This window comes from Labrus bergylta, chromosome 6 (genome assembly GCF_963930695.1).
Source record: "Labrus bergylta chromosome 6, fLabBer1.1, whole genome shotgun sequence".
Classification (NCBI taxonomy): Eukaryota; Metazoa; Chordata; class Actinopteri; order Labriformes; family Labridae; genus Labrus; species Labrus bergylta.
The window spans coordinates 30,305,677-30,326,600 of record NC_089200.1 but is presented as its reverse complement, the minus strand read 5'-3'; the positions used below and the strand labels follow the sequence as shown (position 1 = coordinate 30,326,600).

The 20,924-nt window shown below is 38.1% G+C and overlaps 1 protein-coding gene and 1 long non-coding RNA gene across 2 annotated transcripts; both read left to right on the top strand.

Moving 5' to 3' along the window:
* Positions 1–4,509: 4,509 nt before the first annotated feature.
* ociad2 (OCIA domain containing 2) lies at positions 4,510–9,132 on the top strand. The gene is made up of 7 exons (XM_020657725.3): positions 4,510–4,790; positions 4,871–4,955; positions 5,917–5,970; positions 6,383–6,430; positions 6,520–6,670; positions 8,649–8,729; positions 8,884–9,132. The coding sequence occupies exons 1-6, from the start codon at positions 4,701–4,703 to the stop codon at positions 8,725–8,727; spliced, it is 507 nt and encodes a 168-aa protein (XP_020513381.2). The 5' UTR covers positions 4,510–4,700; the 3' UTR covers positions 8,728–8,729; positions 8,884–9,132.
* Positions 9,133–11,741: 2,609 nt separating this feature from the next.
* LOC136179422 (uncharacterized) lies at positions 11,742–20,885 on the top strand. The gene is made up of 3 exons (XR_010666565.1): positions 11,742–11,860; positions 19,395–19,464; positions 20,044–20,885. It is a non-coding gene; the product is annotated as an uncharacterized lncRNA (long non-coding RNA).
* Positions 20,886–20,924: the final 39 nt, after the last annotated feature.

The window sequence follows — 20,924 nt, the reverse complement described above, 5'->3', positions numbered from 1 at the left end:
ACGAGTTTCCGAGTTGTAAAATGTGCATGAATAATATTTACAGTCTATGATGAACACCTACTCAAGTCGGAGCAACAACTCGGAAACTCAGAAAACAAGTAGGTGCCCGAGTTGCCGACTTGACGTAAATTTCGTCATCAAAATAGCCGATAGTAAAATAGTGTTAAAAATACTTTTTTAATAAGTCAGGTATTGCACATCAACTTTTTGCTCATGCTATCGCAGCAGTACTGCACACAGCCTATGATTTGTCTCAGGCACCTTAGTTTATATTTTGGATGAGCATGCTGACTGCTGAATTTAAAACTTTTCCCCCTTATAGAATAATTTAGGGTATTTTAAAGAATTGTATTTTCTCTGAACCATTTACAATACAGATTTTCTTTTTTCTTTTTTTTAACTAAACAACAAATAAAAACAATTATAACTAAAACTAAGAGTTGTTACAAAAAAAACTTAACTAAACTACCAAAGAGTTTTTCCTTGCCATTATAGCTTTGCTAAATGTGCTTAGTGCTGTGCTCATGATTAAATACTGTTGGGTCTTTGTATAATATAACAAAGAGTAAGGTCTTTTACCTGCTCTTTTGTAAAGTGTCTTGAGATAACATTTGTCCCAAATTGGTGCTATACAAATTAAGATTAATATGATTGATTGATTTATTTATTGACAAAACTACTGAAAAAAACCCAACAAATTTAAACTACACTTAAATTGAAACGAAACAAAATTTGTGAAGCTATATTAAGATTTTTTTTTTTTTAATTCTCAGCAAGTTATATATTTGACTGACAAAGACATACAGGACAAAATCAAATAGATTTGAGGTAGGCTGGTGCTTTGTCCACAGGGGGCGCCAAAGTCAACACAAACAGAAAAGCATCCCCAGATGTTCTTTTTGTAATATTATGTACTCAACATTTATCCACCATTAGAAAACACTTGGCAGGGAAAGTTACACTACATTTCCATCATAAATTACCCTCTTTGCTGGACTGGAAAAAATAATTGATAAATAGTACCATTTCTACTTTACCTGTTTGTGTCTGCAGGATTAAAGCTACTGTTTGTTAGTTTGTGATTGTAACTACCGGTAGTAACTATAGGTAGTAATGCACAGGTAATGGAGTGCACTTCTTCAGAGATGTTCCATTTCATAATGATATCACAAATGACTCAAATGTGGTCTCAGCATTGGTGAGTAGGTCAGTTTGAGAACCTTTCTGATATCATAGTGTTTACACCTTGAATAAAATCAACATGTCTCTGCAGAAATCAATCAATCTTTTGAGAGCCACTGAAGACGAAGCGACTTTATGTCATTTATCACGTGACAACTGCAAAGATAACTAAGTTTGAGTATCTCAAAAGTATTTCTTAGCAGTCCTTTGCCTGTGAAAAGACCGCCACAGTTATAACATTGCACAAAAAGTAAGGAAATTTATGTTTAGTAGATTATTTCTTTGTTGTAACAATGCTTCTTGGCAATACATCTTATACCATTGGAAAGCCTGTTTATATGGAGTTAGATCAGTCTCAATATTCACGAATGCACACAGAAGGATTTACAAATGTATTTCAATGCACACACAAATATATTTAATTCTATATAAATGTAAAACAAATCCACAAATAAAAAAATCAGATTAACAAATGTATTTCTGATTCACACACATATTTATAGTTTTGTAGATATGTAATAGAAATCCACAAATATATGATATACATATATAACTCCATATATTTATTTCCCTTTTTTAAATGGTGCCACATTTATAAGGAACATGCATTTGTGAGATAAGCAGCAGAGCTGAGTATGGGTTGCACCCAAGCATGCCATGTTTGACTGATCTGGATAGGGTCCGTGACATAGGGCTCCTTCAAGCTGGTGTTTCACACAACCAAGTTGCAGCATTATTTGAAATGAGCCCAAGTACCATCTCCAAACTGAAGACCAAATTCCATATAACGGGGGATGTCAGACACAGGCCATGAAGTGGGCGACACCCCAAGAAGACAGTTTCCTGACCCTGTCAGCACTTCAGAACCGTAGGCAGTCTTATACAGATTTGCAGTCAAGGTTTGCAGGTCGATATGGCCGATGGCTCTCTGGACAATCCTGAACAGACTGCTGGTCTCATAAGGCTGCCAGGAGGCCTGCCATGACTGCCGTTCACCATCAGGCCCGTTGGCGCTGGTGTTGGCAACACGTGCATTGGAACCTGAACATATGCAGGAACATTATGTTCAGCGATGACTCCAGATTCTGCCTACGTCAGTTAGATCATAGAGTCAAAGTGTAGAGAACATGCGGAGAACGCTATGCTGATTGCTGCACCAATAGGGTAACAGCTTTTGGTGGAGGCAGTGTGACGTGTAGGGCGGCATCTCCCTCACTGGAAAAACAAGGCTTGTCATCATTGGAGGTAATCTCACTGCAGACAGATATCGAGATGAGATTCTGCAACCAGCGGAAATCCCATATCTCCAGAGTCCGGGACAGAACTCTTTCCTCCAAGATGACAACGCTCGACCCCACAGAGCGGAGTTTATCAGAGTGTACCTCCAGAATTTGGGAGTGAAGAGGATGGAATGGCCTTCCTGCAGTTCTGACCTCAACCCCATTGAACACTTTGCGGGATCAGCTTGAGCATGCTGTTCGTGCCAGAGTGACCAACACAACCACATTGGCTGACTTGTGATAAATGCTGGTTGAAGAATGGGATGACGTCCCACAGCAGTGTGTGACCAGGCTGGTGACCAGCACGAGGAGGAGGTGCCAGGCTGTTGTGGCTGCGTATGGTTCTTCCACATGCTACTGAGGCTCATGTTTGTTAAATGAATACATTCTGAAATTGCCAATATGTCTTGTTTCTTTAGACTTCAATCATCCAATCCACTAAACAACACTAAACAAGAGTCAACAGCAGAATAAGCTGTTTGGCAATGGCAGAGAAGATTTGGCAAGTTTATCAAGGGCACAACCCACATACTCAGCTCTGCTGCTCATCCCACAAATGCATGTTCCTTACAAATGTGGCACCATTTAAAATGGAAATAAACAGGATAGGGTATAGTATAGTATAAGATTTATTGCCAATAGGCATTGTTACAACAAAGAAATAATCTAACAAACACAAATGTCCTTACTTTTTGTGTGATGTTTATAAACTTGCCTTATCACAAAGAGGCTGAGTTGCTTTAAATGTGCAGAACAATTCTTCAAAATGTGTGCTTTGTTATTTGAGAAAATAAGGATATTTTGAGAAAGACACTGAACCACTCTTCAGTGTTAGTATTGGACGTGACTTAGATATCTCGGCATTTATCAACAGCAGTAATAAATCTTTCTGTGATGAAACTTCTAATAACCATTAAAACACTCCCTGACCTTTGGATATGTCAGTAGGCGTTATACGAACCAATGTATCCCTGTATCATTTCTCCTCTGTTGAATAAAATAGTCTCTAAAGACTATGTTTTGAGTCAAAGCTTGAGTTTAAGTCGGTACATAAGTGATGCTGAAGTATGAAGTATGTAAGTAGACGAACAGTCTTTGGTTTGAGTAGCGAGGAATAAACTGTATGTATAATAACAACATTCAGTTAGCTTTCATGACTGGACTCTCTTATGTCTTAAAGCAGACTTTATTGATACATTTTTATAAAACTATGCATGTCAGATATAAACTTTCCTTCTATTTATTGTCAGACAAATGTTTGTTTTGCTCCAAAAACAGACAGTATTATGAACATATTCCATTTAATTAAAATAAAGTATCATTTATTTGTATAAAATCTTGTCTAATATTGTACGCTTTAGCTTCCTTTTCTGAATTTGAATGTATTTTTGGGGGGAAATTCTCACTAGTTTTTGTTTCCTTTTTGATTTTCCTTGTCTTCATAGGTTGGTATTATTTAACTCTGTATTTGTAAAGAATATACATCCTCTGAGATATTGTATGATCATGCTTAGTATGTTCACAAATGTTCATTAATAAAAAATCGTTCATACAAACTATGCAGCTCATAGTGCTTTATAATGAGAAAAATACTTGAGTTCTTCACTTGAAAACTGACAGAATCAACAGAGATGGAATGGTAAAACATGAGCTAATGATAATACAGTTGCTATAAATTCAAAAAAACATATCAAAATGTTTTTGTAGGAGTGCATATGCATGAAGCATAGTTTAAAAAAGCTGATGAAAAGAGATAAGATATGTGCACTAGTGAATAGAAATGAATGTCTGACCTCTAGCCATACTTACCTCACCTGAATAATGGTATAAAATAAATCTCTAAATGAAGGTGTGTCTCTCTTTGAGGTGCAGATAGGTGTGGAAACTGGAAAGTTGTAGGCCTGTTAGTGTGTCTTTAATTTCATGGGACATATAGAGGATAATTGTATGAAGGTTAAAGTATAGATATATTTAAAAACATTTCATGCATGATATTTTATCTTAAGTGTTGTCTTTTACTCAATGTGTTTTTTTGTTTCAATTTCAGACACCTCTGGGTGACCTCTGCAGCATTCTGGAGTGTTTTTTTCAAGTGGGGTGGAGTTATAAACAAAGAGCAGGGAGGAGCAATTACAACCACTGATGTGTATTTGTGAGGCGCGGACAGAGGGGAAGTAAACGTGCATGAGAAAGCTGTGCGGTCCGGGTCTGTAATAGTTTGCTGAAAGCTCCTTCATCATGAGTTCTGAAACAACTGGAGAAACTGTAACGCTGAAGACGGAGGAAGGAGCAGCAGCTGGTGCCGCTGCAGGGAAACGTGATCGGAAGGTGAGCAGCACTAAATGATTTTTTTCTGAAAAGCGTTGGTCTATATAAGGTGACTAACCTGTTTTTTTTTTGTCCTACAGTGCCCCATGGGTGATCGTCATATCCACAGAGATGATGTGAGAAAGGCTTGGAAAGAGTGCCAGGAGGAGAGCTTCTGGTACAGAGGTAATCTCTTCTTCTAGACGTTCTTCAAAAACAGACAACTGAAGGAAACAGACAACCAACAAATCTGTCATAGACTACATGCTCGTGCTCGGGCACAGCTCATCTATCAATAGCCTGTTCATTTTGAACTGTGTTTACATTCTTCTCTGTGACCCTATGAGGACGCATACAGGCATGTTGGAAAGTGTATGGAGAAAATGTTTGGTTCATGCTGCCAGTATTACCCGTAGTCATTTTTTTTATCATTTAAAGTGAATTCAGTGAGTTATTTACACTCTGGTTGATTTGAACATTTTTCAAATTTGGGGAGGGTGGAGGGAGACAAGAAGTGTCCATAGGTAAACAAAATGTATATACCTAATTCTTGAAATGACCTACCTTCTCCGACATGTGAAACTAAACCAACAAGAGATTAGGTATTTGACAGCTATACAGTACACACCCACACACACAGCTCTAAAGCAACTATCCCAACTGTAGCAAGGTGAAAGTTAGCCAGAACACACCGGGCAGATAACATTATACTCAGGGTTTCAAGTGTTGTCTGCTTAGGCTAGCTTTGCATAGTCATTATGATTAAGATTCCAGCGACTTATATTGTTTTATGTGTCAACATTTTATTATCTGTAACTTCTATCCCCCTCCCTTCCACTCGCTGCAGCAGCTGCATACGAGCATGTAGTTATATAATCATGAGATGGCAACAATCAGTTCTTCCTGGTTTAGAAGTCGGCAGCGTCTTTTAACTCAATTGAAGTGGACAGATTATTGAGTATCACCCACTCAGATCAAAGTTCAGTCAGATAAAAATGTTTTTTTAAGTTTTCAGTTTTTCCAGAAAATTTAAAGGATTATAAAACAATTAAAATGTAGTCCTCATAACAAAAATAAATCTCCTCATTTCTTTAATGTGCGCTTTTGTTCAGCTACAGACTTTTTTTCTGATTTGTTTTTTTTTCAGCTCTTCCTCTCTCTCTCGGAAGTATGGCTGTCACCGGCGGTCTCATCTACAACGGTAAAGGACCAACATTCAAACCCTGTTCTGTCATTATCGAAATCAGTGATTCTCAACTGGTCAAGCCTAAGGACCCACCACCAACGCCCTCATGAAAAATTGCGACCCAAGTTTCAGATATTTTTGAACCAATCAGAATTGTTCAATAAACATTTTTTTTGCAGTTTTGACCTCAGACTGTACAAAACGTGACAGAACAAAGACACAAAACGAAAAAACAAACGTGTTTTGAAGCGCTTCATAGACTTTTTTACCCAATCATTTTTCCAGGTACATGTTCGCGACCCACTGAAAAGGGTTCTGCAACCCACTTTTGGGTCCCGACCCACCAGTCGAGAAACACTGATCTAAATGACACATAAAGTAATCATTTTATCATCCTATGGTTCAAGTTCAACATTGTTTGTTAAAGGTGTTTGGAACTCGTCAAAGAGATTGGGTCCCTTTCCAAAACTAGCAGGTGGGTAACGTACAGTTTATTGAAACTTTAGAAGTTGCTAATCAATATCTGCAGTCACTGATCTCTAAAATATCTGTATTTTTCTGTAGTTGCTGGGATCCTTGGTTTTGCAGTGGGAAAAGCATCTTATGTTGGAACTTGTCGAGGCAAGCTTCAGGAGCTGGGCCTGAAGGATGGACCAGGATTTGGGCCCTGGTCTGAGGGAGGTCGTGGACCCTGGAAATCTGGTCCTGGACACAGGTGAACAATTCACTGAATATAGATGAATAACCACAATTCATTTCAGTTTTAAAATGCTGCTGTGCATTTTTATCTTTTAGGCTTGTGATGCTGTTAAACTTATAATTACCAATGTGCATTAAGAGGATATGACTTAATAAGCACAATACAATACAAGCAGCTTCCTTTTTGGTTTGACAAGATTAAAGTCTATTGGTTAAAACCAAAGAATTGAAGTACACCTGTACTTCTAGGTATCATCACAAGCCATTCAATCAGTATTATTTATTACAGTTGAACATACTAAAACCAAAGTAAGCACACAAACAAATGGAAAAAAAAAATTTTCAATACGTTTTGACCAGGACTTTTACAGTCTGCAAATAATCTGATGTATAAAGTCTGAAACTTTATACATCAGGGACAACGTGCAGCAAATTCAAAAACACATCGCCCATGTCTGAAACCACTTACTGTACGTACTGACTTCAACATACTCAAAATGTAGTCGCTGCATATGCTGTCTCACTATTACATAGCTGACGCGGCTATCTCCATTTGGCTTACACTCCGCTTACCAAATAAGGGTACACAAGCAAGTTCAGTACCGAACTGAACCAAACCGGACTGCTTGGTGGAAACGAGGCTTGTGCCCTTAGCATCATACTGAACTAAGATCATCAGAGCTACTAGCATCAAGCTAGCATGACTGTCGGTCCCTAAATAGAATCCAACAACTCTTTTCATCAGTTCATTACTGCTAATATAGCTACATAGTTTTCATTTAATTTAATTTATTGGTGATAAGGTGAACAAAAACGAAACAAAAATGTATAGACATGACACAGACATGACAACTAAAGCGATAATAAATAAAGACAAAAATAAAGCAAACATTAGCAAAGATACAAAGCAACAATACAGACAAATGAGATATAATGAAAGTTAAGCAATTACTTTTATGTTCAGGTAGTCTACATAGTCATTTTTAATATAATACGACAATATATTAAACTTATTACAAAGCAGTTCATTTCAAATATGTATATGCCGCTGTCTGGCAGCTAGTGTGCTCTGCCATTCGATATTCTGAGAGATGCAGTGCTTTTTATGGAGGTTTAGTACGACTCCCGTAATAGTTTAAAAATCTAGCCGATTTAGTATCCATGGGTGTTTATCGCATACCCAAAACTGCATACTATTCAATTCAATTCAATTCAATTCAATTTATTTTTGTATAGCGTCAACTCATAACAAGTGTTATCTCAAGACACTTTACAAAAAGCAGGTAAAATACTTGTTCTGGCAGGCCGTCAACCAACGATCTTGAGGAGCCTAAGAGAGCTCAAGAGCTCTCAGGAAAGTAGGTGGTTAGTGACTGAGATTTACAGATAGATACATGCAGTAATATGATGTACTGTATATGCACAGACAGATAGAGAGAGAGAGGAGCTCAAGGTGCCAGTTCCCCTGGTAGTCTAAGCCTATAGCAGCATAACTAAGAGCTGGTCTACACCAGCACTAACTATAAGATTTATCAAAAAGGAAAGTGTCTGCCTCCCGGACCCCGGCTGGAAGGCGGTTCCAGAGGAGAGGAGCCCGATAACTGAAGGCTTTACCCCCCATAGTACACTACTCTCTCTCTCCCTGATTTACGACTCTATCCACTGTCCTATCACTCTAATAAAGGCACAAAATACCCAAAAATGAATCTAAAATAATAATAATAATAATTTAAAACAACAGCAAAAACATATTTCTTTAGAATCATTACAAGTTTCTTGTCCTGAACTTTTGTAACTTGGTTGTGAAGGCATGTTAGTTTTTTAATGGCGGAGGTGAATGGCAAACATCCAAAAAGGTTATGTAGTGTGAGAGATTAGGAAATGTCATGTGCTGCAACATTTTTGTTTGAATAAATTAAAATAGTATATGGTAATAAAATATAACGATAACGTTAAGCCTTTGCATGTAATTGATCAGAATATTATCCCAACAGATCCTGCCACCATGTGTGTGATGAATGTAAGAAAAAAGGGGACGCTTCACCTGCACCTGCAGAACAAACTAAAGTCTAGAGGTAAATGTTTGTGACATATACAGTGTTTACAACTACTAAGCTGTTATAAACGGACAACCACACAGGATGACGTTTGTAGGCTAAAGGTTCAATCTTTGCACATTGACACACTCATGTTTAAATAACCTGAATGTTGTGTGGGGTTTTTTTTCAGCCTCATCAGAGACCTGAAGGACTGTGTGTCAGAGTGGATTCATCAGTTGCAGCTTTTCTGTTTATTAAATGTTATAAATTCTGCATGTCATTTTTCCAAAGTATCAGACGTGGTGTAAATAACATTCACTCACTTGAAACAGTGCACTGACTTGACAGCAGAGGGAGCTGCAATCCCTTCCTGTCACAGATCTTTGTGTAAAGTTTTGAACAAGCATCACCAAAGAAAGAAAAACAGTACCAGCAGTAATCATATGTGATTTTGGTCCTTTATTGATGTCTGTTTCACAATCAATGATAAACACTTACAACAGGATGTTAGCAGGTGTATCAGGATTACACACTTATTGTTCCATGTTCAGTCTTTTTTTTTTTTTTTTTAAAGATTTATTTTGGGCTTTTTCGTGCCTTTAATTCAGAGAGAGGACAGTGGATTGGGTCGGAAGCCAGGGAGAGGGGGCGGGGAGTGGCGTGCGGAGGGGGGCCACGGGTGGAGGCGGGCCCGGGCCTACCGCTCGAGACGAGAGTCTCAAAACATGGGACGCGCGCCCTGCCACTGCGCCACCAGCGCGCCCCCAGTCTTTACTCTTTAAATAGATATCATTTATTGCTCCCAATACTCTGACTCTTGTTGAGTGCAGTTTTTAAACTCTGTGAAACCAAACGTTGCTGTAGCTCTTATGTTCATCAAAATAACCAATAATTACGTCCTGTTTGGAGTTAGATTATTTTAGGTTTAAGGTGTTTGCAGTGTTTCAAGATTATAGTGATTTAATGAGGTTTGCAAAAAAGGTTTAAAAAGGTTTGCAAAATCAAATAACATAAAATCAAACCTCTGGAAGGTCAGGTGTTAACAATGCCTTCATTCATTTTTGTTGAGTATATATTTTAGTTTTTCTGCCTTTTGAAGTAAATATGAAACGATGAGAGAAACATTTAGCATCCTGCTGATCTGCTCAACATTTCAGTATACGTTAGTTATAATAATAAATATCCAAAATAGACTTAACAATTTTGAATACGCTTAAATTTAATATTTGAGAATTTTGATGCAATTTCTTTCCTGGTAAATGATTTGAGTTTCAACATCCTGCCCGAAGCATTCATAGCTCTGCTTAAGGAGATATTTATGTATAACACCACTGCAATACTGTTTAATTTATGTAAATGAAAGCAGGAGTTAAAGGTTTATACAGAGAATAAGTTTAGAGAAATGTCTTTGAAGTTTGTCGTATGTTTTTATAAACTGCATATGAATGCTAAATAGGGGGGATTTTGAATTATACAAATAATCGTTTTTGAGGAAGTTTCTCATGATTTTGAAAAATGTAGTCATTTTTTATTAAGTTCATGTTAGTTCACACATTTTTTGAGAATGCCTCATTAATCAGAGGTATTGACTCTTTTTTTTTAAAAATCATCAAGCGGAGATAGAAAAGTCAGTATTTAAGTTTCTCAGTAAGTCTGATACATTACATTCTTATTAGACACAAAAACATGTAAGTGAAGTGTAAGTGAATATTACTTTGAATATCTAACTCGTTATGTTTTAGACGTCAGCTCGTTATTTCAGATATTGACTCATGAATCTGAGATAATAAATTATTATTTGGAGATGAGTCATTTTAAAAATGTAACAGATGACTACAAATAACTAATAAAAATAGAACATATCAAATAAAAAGTGTAGTCACAGTGTAGTCCTGGAAAACTATCACTTCTTCAAGGTTCATTTAGAGTCAACACAGGGGGAAATACATTTTTTTTGTTTTAATCTTTTAAGGGTATTTTATGGAGCTTTGTGTAAACCAGCAACAGTTTATGTTGTGCCAATACACAGAAAGTTGAGAAATTAGAAATTATATTTTAAAAAGTTTTAAGTCTCACATGGCCATGATGTGGTTGTTTTGTAAATCAGAAAGTGTGCCATGAAACTGTGTTTTCATGGCACAAAGTTTTAGCTACACCAAATTGTGGTTCATCTGTAAGCATCTTTATCTGTGTCTCTGGTCTTTATGCCTCTCGTGCTCTATCCCATGCACTTTTTTATACTTTCACTGGCGGATTCAGGATGTTTGATGAGCAGGGGCTAAACTAATTTAAAAAAAGGGTACCTGCTCTATGGGATGGGTACCAGCACACAAAAAAGTCTTCATACATTTCTAGGGACCAGTGGTCCCTGAAGCTGCATGGGCGGTTCTAGGCAGGGGCCAACAGGGGCCAGTGCCCCTGTAACACTGAGCTTGGTCCCCCCTGTGGCCACCCCTCCAAAAGGAAGAACCCCCCTATGACTCAATAACCGGACTCACAATCTAGTATTAAATTCTGTTACTGAAACAAATATAAATCATGGTATTTCATGTTGTGGTATTTTATGATGTGTGCTATTATTTGGCATAATATATATATATATATATATATATATATATATATTTAAAGCTTTAAAGCACAGAACCGCCACTGTGAAGCTGTTAATCTCCACTCATCTCAAAGGCAAAAGTTATATAGTATGTTTATTGCTTTAAAAAAGTATTGTGTACCATTCACCATAATGAATATAATTCCCTGTGCCCAGAAAATAAAAATATATTTATGTGTTCTTCTATTCCACCATATTTGACTCAGCTCATAACAGTACCCGCCTACCCGGGCTTGTTTCAGTGTACGCTGGTTAAAAATACAAGCGCACCCCTGTGAACGTCACCCTCAGGACGTCATCCAATCAACAGGTCGCTCTCGCAGGATTGCCACGTCACTGGTGAAATAGAAAGCCGTAATTCCATGTGGGCGTAAACAATCATAGCCAATCAGTGCGAAGGAGGCGGGACAACCAGGCTCTGTCAGTGAGGCTCTCCCAACACCGAAACAGACCGGAGAGAAAAAAATCACACCACCACGCAAATCCTTCCCATGGAGGAGGGCCAGGACGCGGAGCTGCTAGCCACCTAGCTCAACTACAGTGAGAGGGAGCAAAAGTTGTGAGTATCGTCCTCTTTTAGGATATGAAAGTATTTGACGACACGACGGGTTGCTGTGTGATGTAGTTAACGCTGTCTTACGTTAAGTTCCGTCCTTCACTTTACCGTTGATGTTAGCTTCTCAACTCTAGCCGCAGGTTTGTCTGGTAGCATGCTAAAGAAGGAGTTTGGCTCCTGTGCTAGTTGTGTTTGTTAATCGCCTCACTAACCTTGCAAGTTTAATCGCAGGCACAGTTCAGACCATTAGTTGTATCGCTAGCTGCTAACACAGTGGTGTGATGAAGGTTTTCTCAGAGTTGACAACAAGCTGCTGCTGCAAGCTAGCCCCTTGCTTAGCATTAGCACTGTGCTCTGTACAGTAAAAACACAGGGCTAAATGCTACCTAAAAGCTACATAACTGTGTGATAGCCTGTTTAAACCTTATTGTTCCCCTCTCTCTCTCTCTCTTTTGGTTGTGGTTTTGTTATACTAGTGCAAACAATTCATGTCAGACAAGAGAATTGTGTGTTATGCTAAATCACAACATCAAATTAACCATGTGAGATGAGATTCAACTTTATTGTCATTACACATATACAAGTATAGAGTAACGAAATGAGGTTTGGCATCTCACCAGAAGTGCAACAAGCAGAAAGTGCAAGAGTCTGTGCTATGTACAGTAATTACAAAATTTACAGATGTAGAATAAAAAAAATATTGGGTATATATGGATGGCTGGATTAATGGGATGCTATAAATATAAACAAATGCTATAAATATAAGTGTATTCTAAGGATTGTAATATACAGATTAGGTGCAGTGAGCATGCTATACTAGATTAAATTACTGCAAAATTGCATGTACAAACATTCAACCAAAAGCCACTCTTAAGAGTTTTTAGCTGGTTATGATTATTACTGATGCCTATTTGTAACCCAACAAAGCACAAATGATTATTATCAACCAGATTGATTGTTTCGATATAGTTATTTTAATGCCAGGAGGTCAGACAGATTGATCAAAAGCACACTGCAGAAACAGCAGCTAAGTACATTTAACTGTCTACCTAAAGCATAAACCAAAACATTTACTCAAGTAAAGGACAAAATCAGATCAGTAAAGAAATAAGAGGTTCTGGTTACTTTATATGCACCGTTGGTAGATTTGTTTTGCAGCTAGTGACATAGTGACATCCATTGTGGCACACAAATTACATAACAGATTTAACATTAAGCAACACAAAACATCAAAAACCTAAAGAACTATAAAAACAATAACAATGACAAAGGTACTCAAAGCTCCACCAATCAGGGCATATAAGAGAAAGACATATCAACCAATCAAGTCAATTAAAATCCCAAATGAATAACCCCTTGGATATATAGATTAATAAAGATGTTTGTGCACATATCGCTACAGCTTGTTCAGTTCAGTGATAGCAGCAGGAACAAAGCTGCTTTCTGCACCTTGGGACAAAAAAACCTCTTTCAGGAGGGAAGAAGCTGAAAATCAAGGGTGGGAATCATTGTTTAAGATAGAGGTGGGCAGCTATCGGCTGTAACATTTGAGTACACAGGGATGCTGGGTAGAGATGGGACTCACCACGCAGTCGACTAGACCATTTTGGTTTCCCTGGTTAAGGGATTTTTTTTCTTTTAAAGATGTGCGACCAAACCATGACACCAAAGAAAAGACCAGATAGATTTAATAAAAGAGGTTGAACTTTGTCCACAGGAAGTGTCAAAAGTGACACAAAATAGAAGTACACAGGAGCTTTTATAAACCCAATGTGTCTTAATTTATCAGAGATGTCGAGACATATACCAGTTATGTAAAGCTGCATTATTTTGCTTGAAAATAACAAACATTTCTTGTGTTGTCCAGAACATGTTCAAGCATGGTGGTGGTTCTTCTGCAGTTGGACAGTGTGCAGGAGTTTGCTTGACATTTTTGGTAATTTAAAACAAGAAATGACTCTTCATAGGGTACCCAGAACTTATGTTTTTGTTGCTGTGGTATCCAAACAGGTATCAATATTGTTTTTTTTCATGGTATCATGACAAACCTATTCTGCACAACTACAACAGTGACAGAACTGTCAGCTTTCTGCATCTAACATTCCTCTGAGGACTTCGTTCTCCTTGTCCAGAGTGAATCAGACGTACAATGAAGGTCTTGTTCGTTTTCTGTAGAGATTGAAGCAGTGGATGCAGACGGAGAGGAATCTGGTCATTCTGCTGTGTCTGGAGGTGGAGCGATGGCCAAACTGTTTCAGAGTGACAAAAGAAAAGTCGCTCTGTGTTCACTCACTCGTTGGCCCACATGAGGGTGAACTATGCTCCGAGAAATGAGAACTATGCTGTGCATATTTGCATGAAGAAGCTGTTATCAGGACAAGCTGAAACTAATTTTTCCCCATCCTACAGTGTTTGTTTTTGCCACAGAGTATGTCAGTGTGTCGTAGTTTGCCTGCCTTTTTTGTCATGAAAAACAGAAATTACCCAACATTTAGGGTTCCATGGCTTCTATGTTTGCCACTGTGGTATTGGCACAGGTATCAATATTGATTGATTTTTACAAGATTCATGTCAAAGTTTAGAAATCTGGTATCATGACAACCCTAATACAGATATTTTTAGCATCTAACACACACAACTTTGCGAAGCCTCTGTCTATTAGATCATTGGTCTTCACAACTGGTTGATCCCCCTTCATCCCTTGGCAGGATAAGCTTCTGATGGCAGAACTGAAGTGAACTGTATTCTCTTGTACACACTCAAACTAAAGGGAATCCCCCTAGATTGCAGATAGCCTTGTATCTCTGATTATCTGGGGCATAATTCCAGTGAATTAGTGTGTTAGGTTTAAGCTGGTAAGGCATTAATGGCATTGAAGAGCACAGGGATGTAAAACCATGCTCCGTAAAACGCCCCCGCAGTGGCCCCTCGCTAAGCCGCCCCCCCCTGCAAGGATTAACTGTCAACTCAGCATTTCAGTAATGACTACAAAAATATAATGTAATGCAAAAACATTGGTCATGACATCTTTATTTCCTCAAACTCATTCTTATTTGAGCTTTCCCCCCTTATTTCCATCTATTTTTACCGTTTTTATCGTCACTGACTGGTCATTTATAGAAACATTGTGTCTGCACAATTCTCCTGAATGATTCAGCACCTGCCTCTGTGTCTCCTGACCTGTCAGCAGTTAACCTGGTTTCATACCAGCAGTTCTAGTCGGAAATCCTGATTGGCCTTCTTCAAAGTGTTTTGGCCTGATTACAGTAGTTGACCTCTTTTCCTATCCCAGACTGACCAGTTGGATCCAGGTGTGTGTGTGCATTTGTAAATTATTAACTAGACAACTAAATAACTTAATACATTTGGCGGAAAATCTTGCTGTCCTGTTATAAATTGTCCTGATCTGATTCTTCTGATCCTAGCGGCGATCTTTGTTGTCATCCTGTCATATTAGCACTCAGCCCTATGAAGCAGGCCTCCCACTCCGAACTATTGTTCCACAAAGTCCTCTGAATGATTTAAAAAAGTGCGCTAGAGCATTTATTCTTTTCAGCAGGATAAGTAAGCTAATACTTTTGTCCTTTGTGATGTCATGCTGTATGTTAGTTGTTGACTTCATTATGTAAGACAGTCTGGGGTGTGAAACTGAACGACGTCATGCAGATGGAAACATAGTGCAGTGCGAGATCGTTGCATATTGTGTACTGCTTAAATTAATCTGGAATAGAACCAATCAAAGTAGAGCATCACTGACATAACTTACAAAATATTTTAGTATCAGTTTTTAGGCATATGATGAAGCATTACGAGAACCTCTCTTTCTTTTGCAGATTAAATGATCAGTTAAAAAACTAACAAATGGACAAAGTTCAAATATCTCCTGGAGTTTTAAGAAATGTTTTTCTTGATGTTTTATACATTCAGAATTGGTTTTGATGGATATGTTACACAGCAAAGTCTGATGCATGAAGACTAGTCTCTTTTTTTCTATTGTTTAAAACTTAAGAAACAATATCATAAATGTGTCAACTGTTATTGTAAACTGGCCTATAAGATCTTAAAACCAGGGTTATATTGAATTCAATGAATCGTACTTTAGAGTCCTTGGTGTTAAACCCAATCAATATTCAATCTGTAAAGCATTGAAGTGTGAAAGGCGTTGCTTGCTGTTTGTGGGAAATTCACACGTTTCAGTGAAGGCTTCCTGTCCAACACTGCAGAAAAACAGAAAATTCATGAGTTGGTGGAAATTGGTGAGGTTGTTCCACAATGGCTGATAAAGAAAAATAAAAGGTTTCTTTGTAATACAACAAAGTGTTTAATCATTAGAAGAATCTTCCAAGTTTAGAGTAGATGGAAGCTCAACACGTCTTTCGCTGATTTGAACATGGTTAGGCATTCTTTCATTGATTCGGCTGAGATACTCGGCATAATGTAGCACACAATAAGGACTGAGTCTAGCTAGAAATAAACCTATAATTGAGCCCTCCCAAGGAAGATTACCCTTGGCTTTCAGAGAGAGGGTTTGGAGCATAATTGATGTTTGGGTCTGCCTTTCGCCAAAGAAACCACCCTGTCTTTAACCTCAGTACGGCCTCAGCTCAGATGCCAATATTTCTGCCGTGTTTAAATCCATTGACGGCACATTAAGGCTTTAAGTTACCTGGCTAAAGTTGTCAACCAAAGCTAAGATAAAGATAAGAGAAATAGCTGTTGAAACTTGAAAAAGTTGTTTGTTTATGCACTTCCCTTCTTAGTGGGAAGAAGCCAGAAATGTTTCCGCTGAAGAGGTAGTGATTATGACGGGGCCAGGCCTGTCATTTAGTGCTTGAGGGAGCCATATATAGGCTGTTCCCCTTTTGTCCAATTTACTGCAGCAAACGGTCTGTTTCTGACCGTGAGCTATAACCAGATTCTTCAACTCCAACACAGTGAATACAGTGCATCTTGAATTTGTGTCCTACATTTTGATGGTTGATGTGTAACTGATATTTACAAAGGGGGTTTTGCTTTTTAGTTTTTGAAGGTAGTTGTGCTGTTTTTTAGTTAAAGGTAAATTTGAAGGGAGAAGCACACAAGTTCCGCAGGCTGCTTGAAGTTGATATGTGATGCAGAGGTGAAAAAAGATGGGACAATCTGCCTTTGTCAGGCAGTCTCATATTTCCTGGACACACTATCATCCTCTAGGGTTGTCACAATACCAGCATTTTAATCATCAATATGATAAAACCCAAAAGATTTTGATACCAAAACATCAAATATAGAAGTCCAGGCACCCAATATTGGGTTAATGTTTTTTTATTACTAAAATTGCAATTTAGACATGACTGATTAATTCCTCTCCTATGAATCGGTCTCCTGAAAGAGATGTAGTTTCTTAAAAGTTTCTGTACTTTTAATAATATCTGACTATACTATCTATTTGATACTATCAATCATTAAAATAAAATGTGGTGTCAAAAAAGTCCCCAACATTTTGACATCCATATTTGATGGAGTTAAGTTAAACATTGATCAGAGGGCATACTGCTGCATTGACCTTTGGCCATTCTCGTGTGTTTCATTTACACCAAAATGCAGAATCAATGTTTAAACTGCCTACCCTAATGCAGATGAGGAAATGTCCTTATTTTTAGTTGCATTATTGAGCCTTCTTGAGATATGTTTTAGCACAACGTTCAACGTGTTTGAGAGCTTGATATAGAGCAGTCTGTGGCTGCGTTTGTGACAGCGTCCAGGATGTGCACAGGGTTTGGCTCACCCCTGTTCTGTGGTCACACGTTTTTGTCGTCTTTTGGAGTCGCTGAGTTGGAACAGGAAGTCAGATGTATTATTCACAGGTCTGTCAGCTTGAGAAGCGAATGATTGCAAATGAGAATGTTTCTTTTGTGGTGGTGGTGGGGATCAGATGTGCTATGGTGTGTAACTGTGACGTCACTGTTGGGCAGTCATGGGTCTGTTTTGTTTTCCCTTGATATCTATATGCTGACATGTTCTCATCATCCGTCCACAGTGTCACAGTGGAAGTTCTCACACCTCAACTTCTCTGTCTGTCTGCTGTGCCTCAGTGGCTTCTTCCTTCCTTTGTTTGATACAGTTGACAGTTTATTTCCGTTCCTTCACACCTTCACACTACATTTGAGTTAGTTTGGTATAACAACAAGTTATTTATATGCCGGATCTTGTCCAGTACAGACTGTATGATGATTGTATGACTTAATATGAGATTACCTGAGACATTTTTTTAGCCGTTATGATGATAACATGGAAGGAAAGTACAATTGTGGAGGCTCTGATCTCTTATATAACTGCCTCTTGGATGTAGTGTGTAATCTTCAGATTATTACTCTTCTCAGGAGGAGGTTTTAATCCTATCCCGGCACAGAGCATACCAAGCGGAAGCCAACAGTAGGTCGACCTATAACCGTGTCATGACCAAATCAGGGCTGTCCGAAAACATTCTCCTTTACAACCATATAACGAAAGAGGATGTTATTCTGTGTCATTGCAATTTCTAACTGAAGGACATTTAAAGGGTTATTCTGCTTTCTTCTAAACCAGGGCTCTTTTTCATGTATGGTAGTGTCCAAACAGAGATGGCAAAAGTATACACATTATTTACCGAAGTAGAAGTTCAGGTACTCGGGTAAAAAAGTATAATTACTCACAGCATAAAAGTAAAAAGTGACCCTCTGAAGGACATAACTACCAGCTGTTTCTGTGCAAAGTTATCTGAACCAGTTGTTATATTTGGGGAAAAAAGGGACGCGGATGGCCAAGTGGTTAGGCCGTGCCCCATTTGTGGAGGCTATAGGCCTCCAATCCGGCAGCATGGGTTCAAGTCCGATCTGTGGCTACTTCCCCCACATGTCATTACCCACTCATGATTACCTGCTCTGTCCACTGTCTTGTCTAATCAATAAAGACAAAAAGCCCCAAATAAGAATAATTTGGGAGAATATTAAATTTAAAAATAAATCTTTGTAAATCCAAAGAAACAAAAAAACTAACTGATGAATTAAAAGTGATGAACTAAAACTCTGCTTTTATACTGAAACCAGCTGGATAGGGAATGTTTGATGCTCAGATGTCTTGATTTGGTTTCCATCTTTTGTCTGTTGCATCTTCATTTGTTTTTTTTAATCTTTTGTATGTAAGTATACACTGATGGAAATGCTGAGGTTATTACCATTTTATGCATTTTTGTCCCATTCATTAAGCTTGAAATCAGTTTTCATAGTAAAGTGATGCAAAATCATGCAAAAGAAAAACTAGTAGTCTGTGAAAAATATATATGCAAGTATATGCAAAAGACTTAATTGACTTCTTGTTTGTACAGCGGAGTGATCCGTGGGAGGTGATCTGAACGAATCATGGATCAGCTGTGATCAGTTTCACCACTATTAATTACCAGGCTAAAGATAAATAGATCTTTCATGTTATAAAGTTTGTATTAGATAAATAACAGACTTGGTACATGTCTCTGTTTTCTGCTTTGCTGTTAAAGCTGTGATTTCGATGCGCTCTGTTTCAGATTCCTGTGCAGTGAACTCGTGGACCCTCCTTTCACTTTCTGGCTCCAGCCTCTGCTCTATGGCCTTAAGGTACGTCACACTGGTTCACTGGGTAGTTCTCCGCTGTGCGATGTGGTTTAGGTTTTGACAGAATCTGCAGGCTAAGTACTGTGGGAAAGAACACGGCGTTGGACTAATCTCTCTGTTTGTTTTGCTGAATTCTGAAAGTAGCACATTATTTGAGTATTTTCAGACTCTTTTTAGTTGCCAAATAGTTTATCCCTCCGCTTGGATTAACTTAATTTGTATTCCTTCAAAAATGCTGTTCATGCTGTCGTCATGAGGTGAAGAATGCTTCATTCAAACCCCTCTGCAGTTATACAGGATCTCCATACAGGGCAAAGGTGTTACATATTCTAGCTTTGTGTATATTTATCAGGCCTACATTAATGCTTACATTGTTGACTCAACCAAGTAAAGGCAGCTGGTTTTGCTTTTAAACACAAATAATTAAATATGTTCATGTGTTTATGAGTTGTGGGAATGAAAAAGCATGACAATTAAATGGATAAAAAACAACAACCAGTAGTTTAAAAAATGTCAGGGTAAAAAACCAGATGATGAAATGAACACCTGAATAAGCCAGTGTTCTCTGCTTTCTCCTCACAGTGCACAGAGCTCAGCCGTTGTCTGAGGGAAGAATGATCATACATTTCTATCAGATCAAATGGCCTGTGTGCGACCGTTGGTGAATAAAACCAAAACAAGATGTACAATGTCTCACAATGATTAACTTCACGTTATCATGTTTTTCAGCCTTGTTAGTTGTGTCTCTCCCTGATATGACTTCTCCTCACTACATAAAGTACCAAACATATGATACTGAGTTCAGGCAGTTAATGTTATGAGAACTTCCTTTCAGCTTACCGTTTTCAGACAGAGGCCCTTTGTGCTTAATCTAAGTACTGATATGACTTTTATTTTAGCTTTGGTAATGTAAACATATGTTTCCCATCGTGATAAGAAATTAATTGGATTGAATATACAACAACAGCACTATGACAGGACAGGCCCAAGTTCAGCGTCTTGTCTTGAATAATGGTTTTGAAGGTGGGAGGCATATATCTTTGAGTGATTTGTACATCATTGATAAATTAGGAAAACTAAGATGAATTGGGTGCTAAATGCAAGTCAGGTGTGTATTGTAAATGAGCACTTCTGCTTAAGTGCCAGGGCAGACAGCAGTATTGAGTTATACACTGATTTTTGTTGTGGGTTTCTAGACAGTAAGGTAAAAAAAAAAAAAAAAGATGTTTTAGACTTTTGGCATTATGATTCCTATTCTGGGAAATGAATCATTAGAATATGGTTAATATGCTTAACTACTTTTGTTTGCAGCCTTTAGGGCCTTTTAGATAGGATGTGGTGTGCGCTGCGCTCACTGTGAGCAAAAAGCAAAGGCGCACTTTACTAGGTTACCGAAACAATAGTTTGGGAAAAAAGCTACTTTTTGGGTGCACAGTATGTTTGTATCTGTCCACTATTCAGTA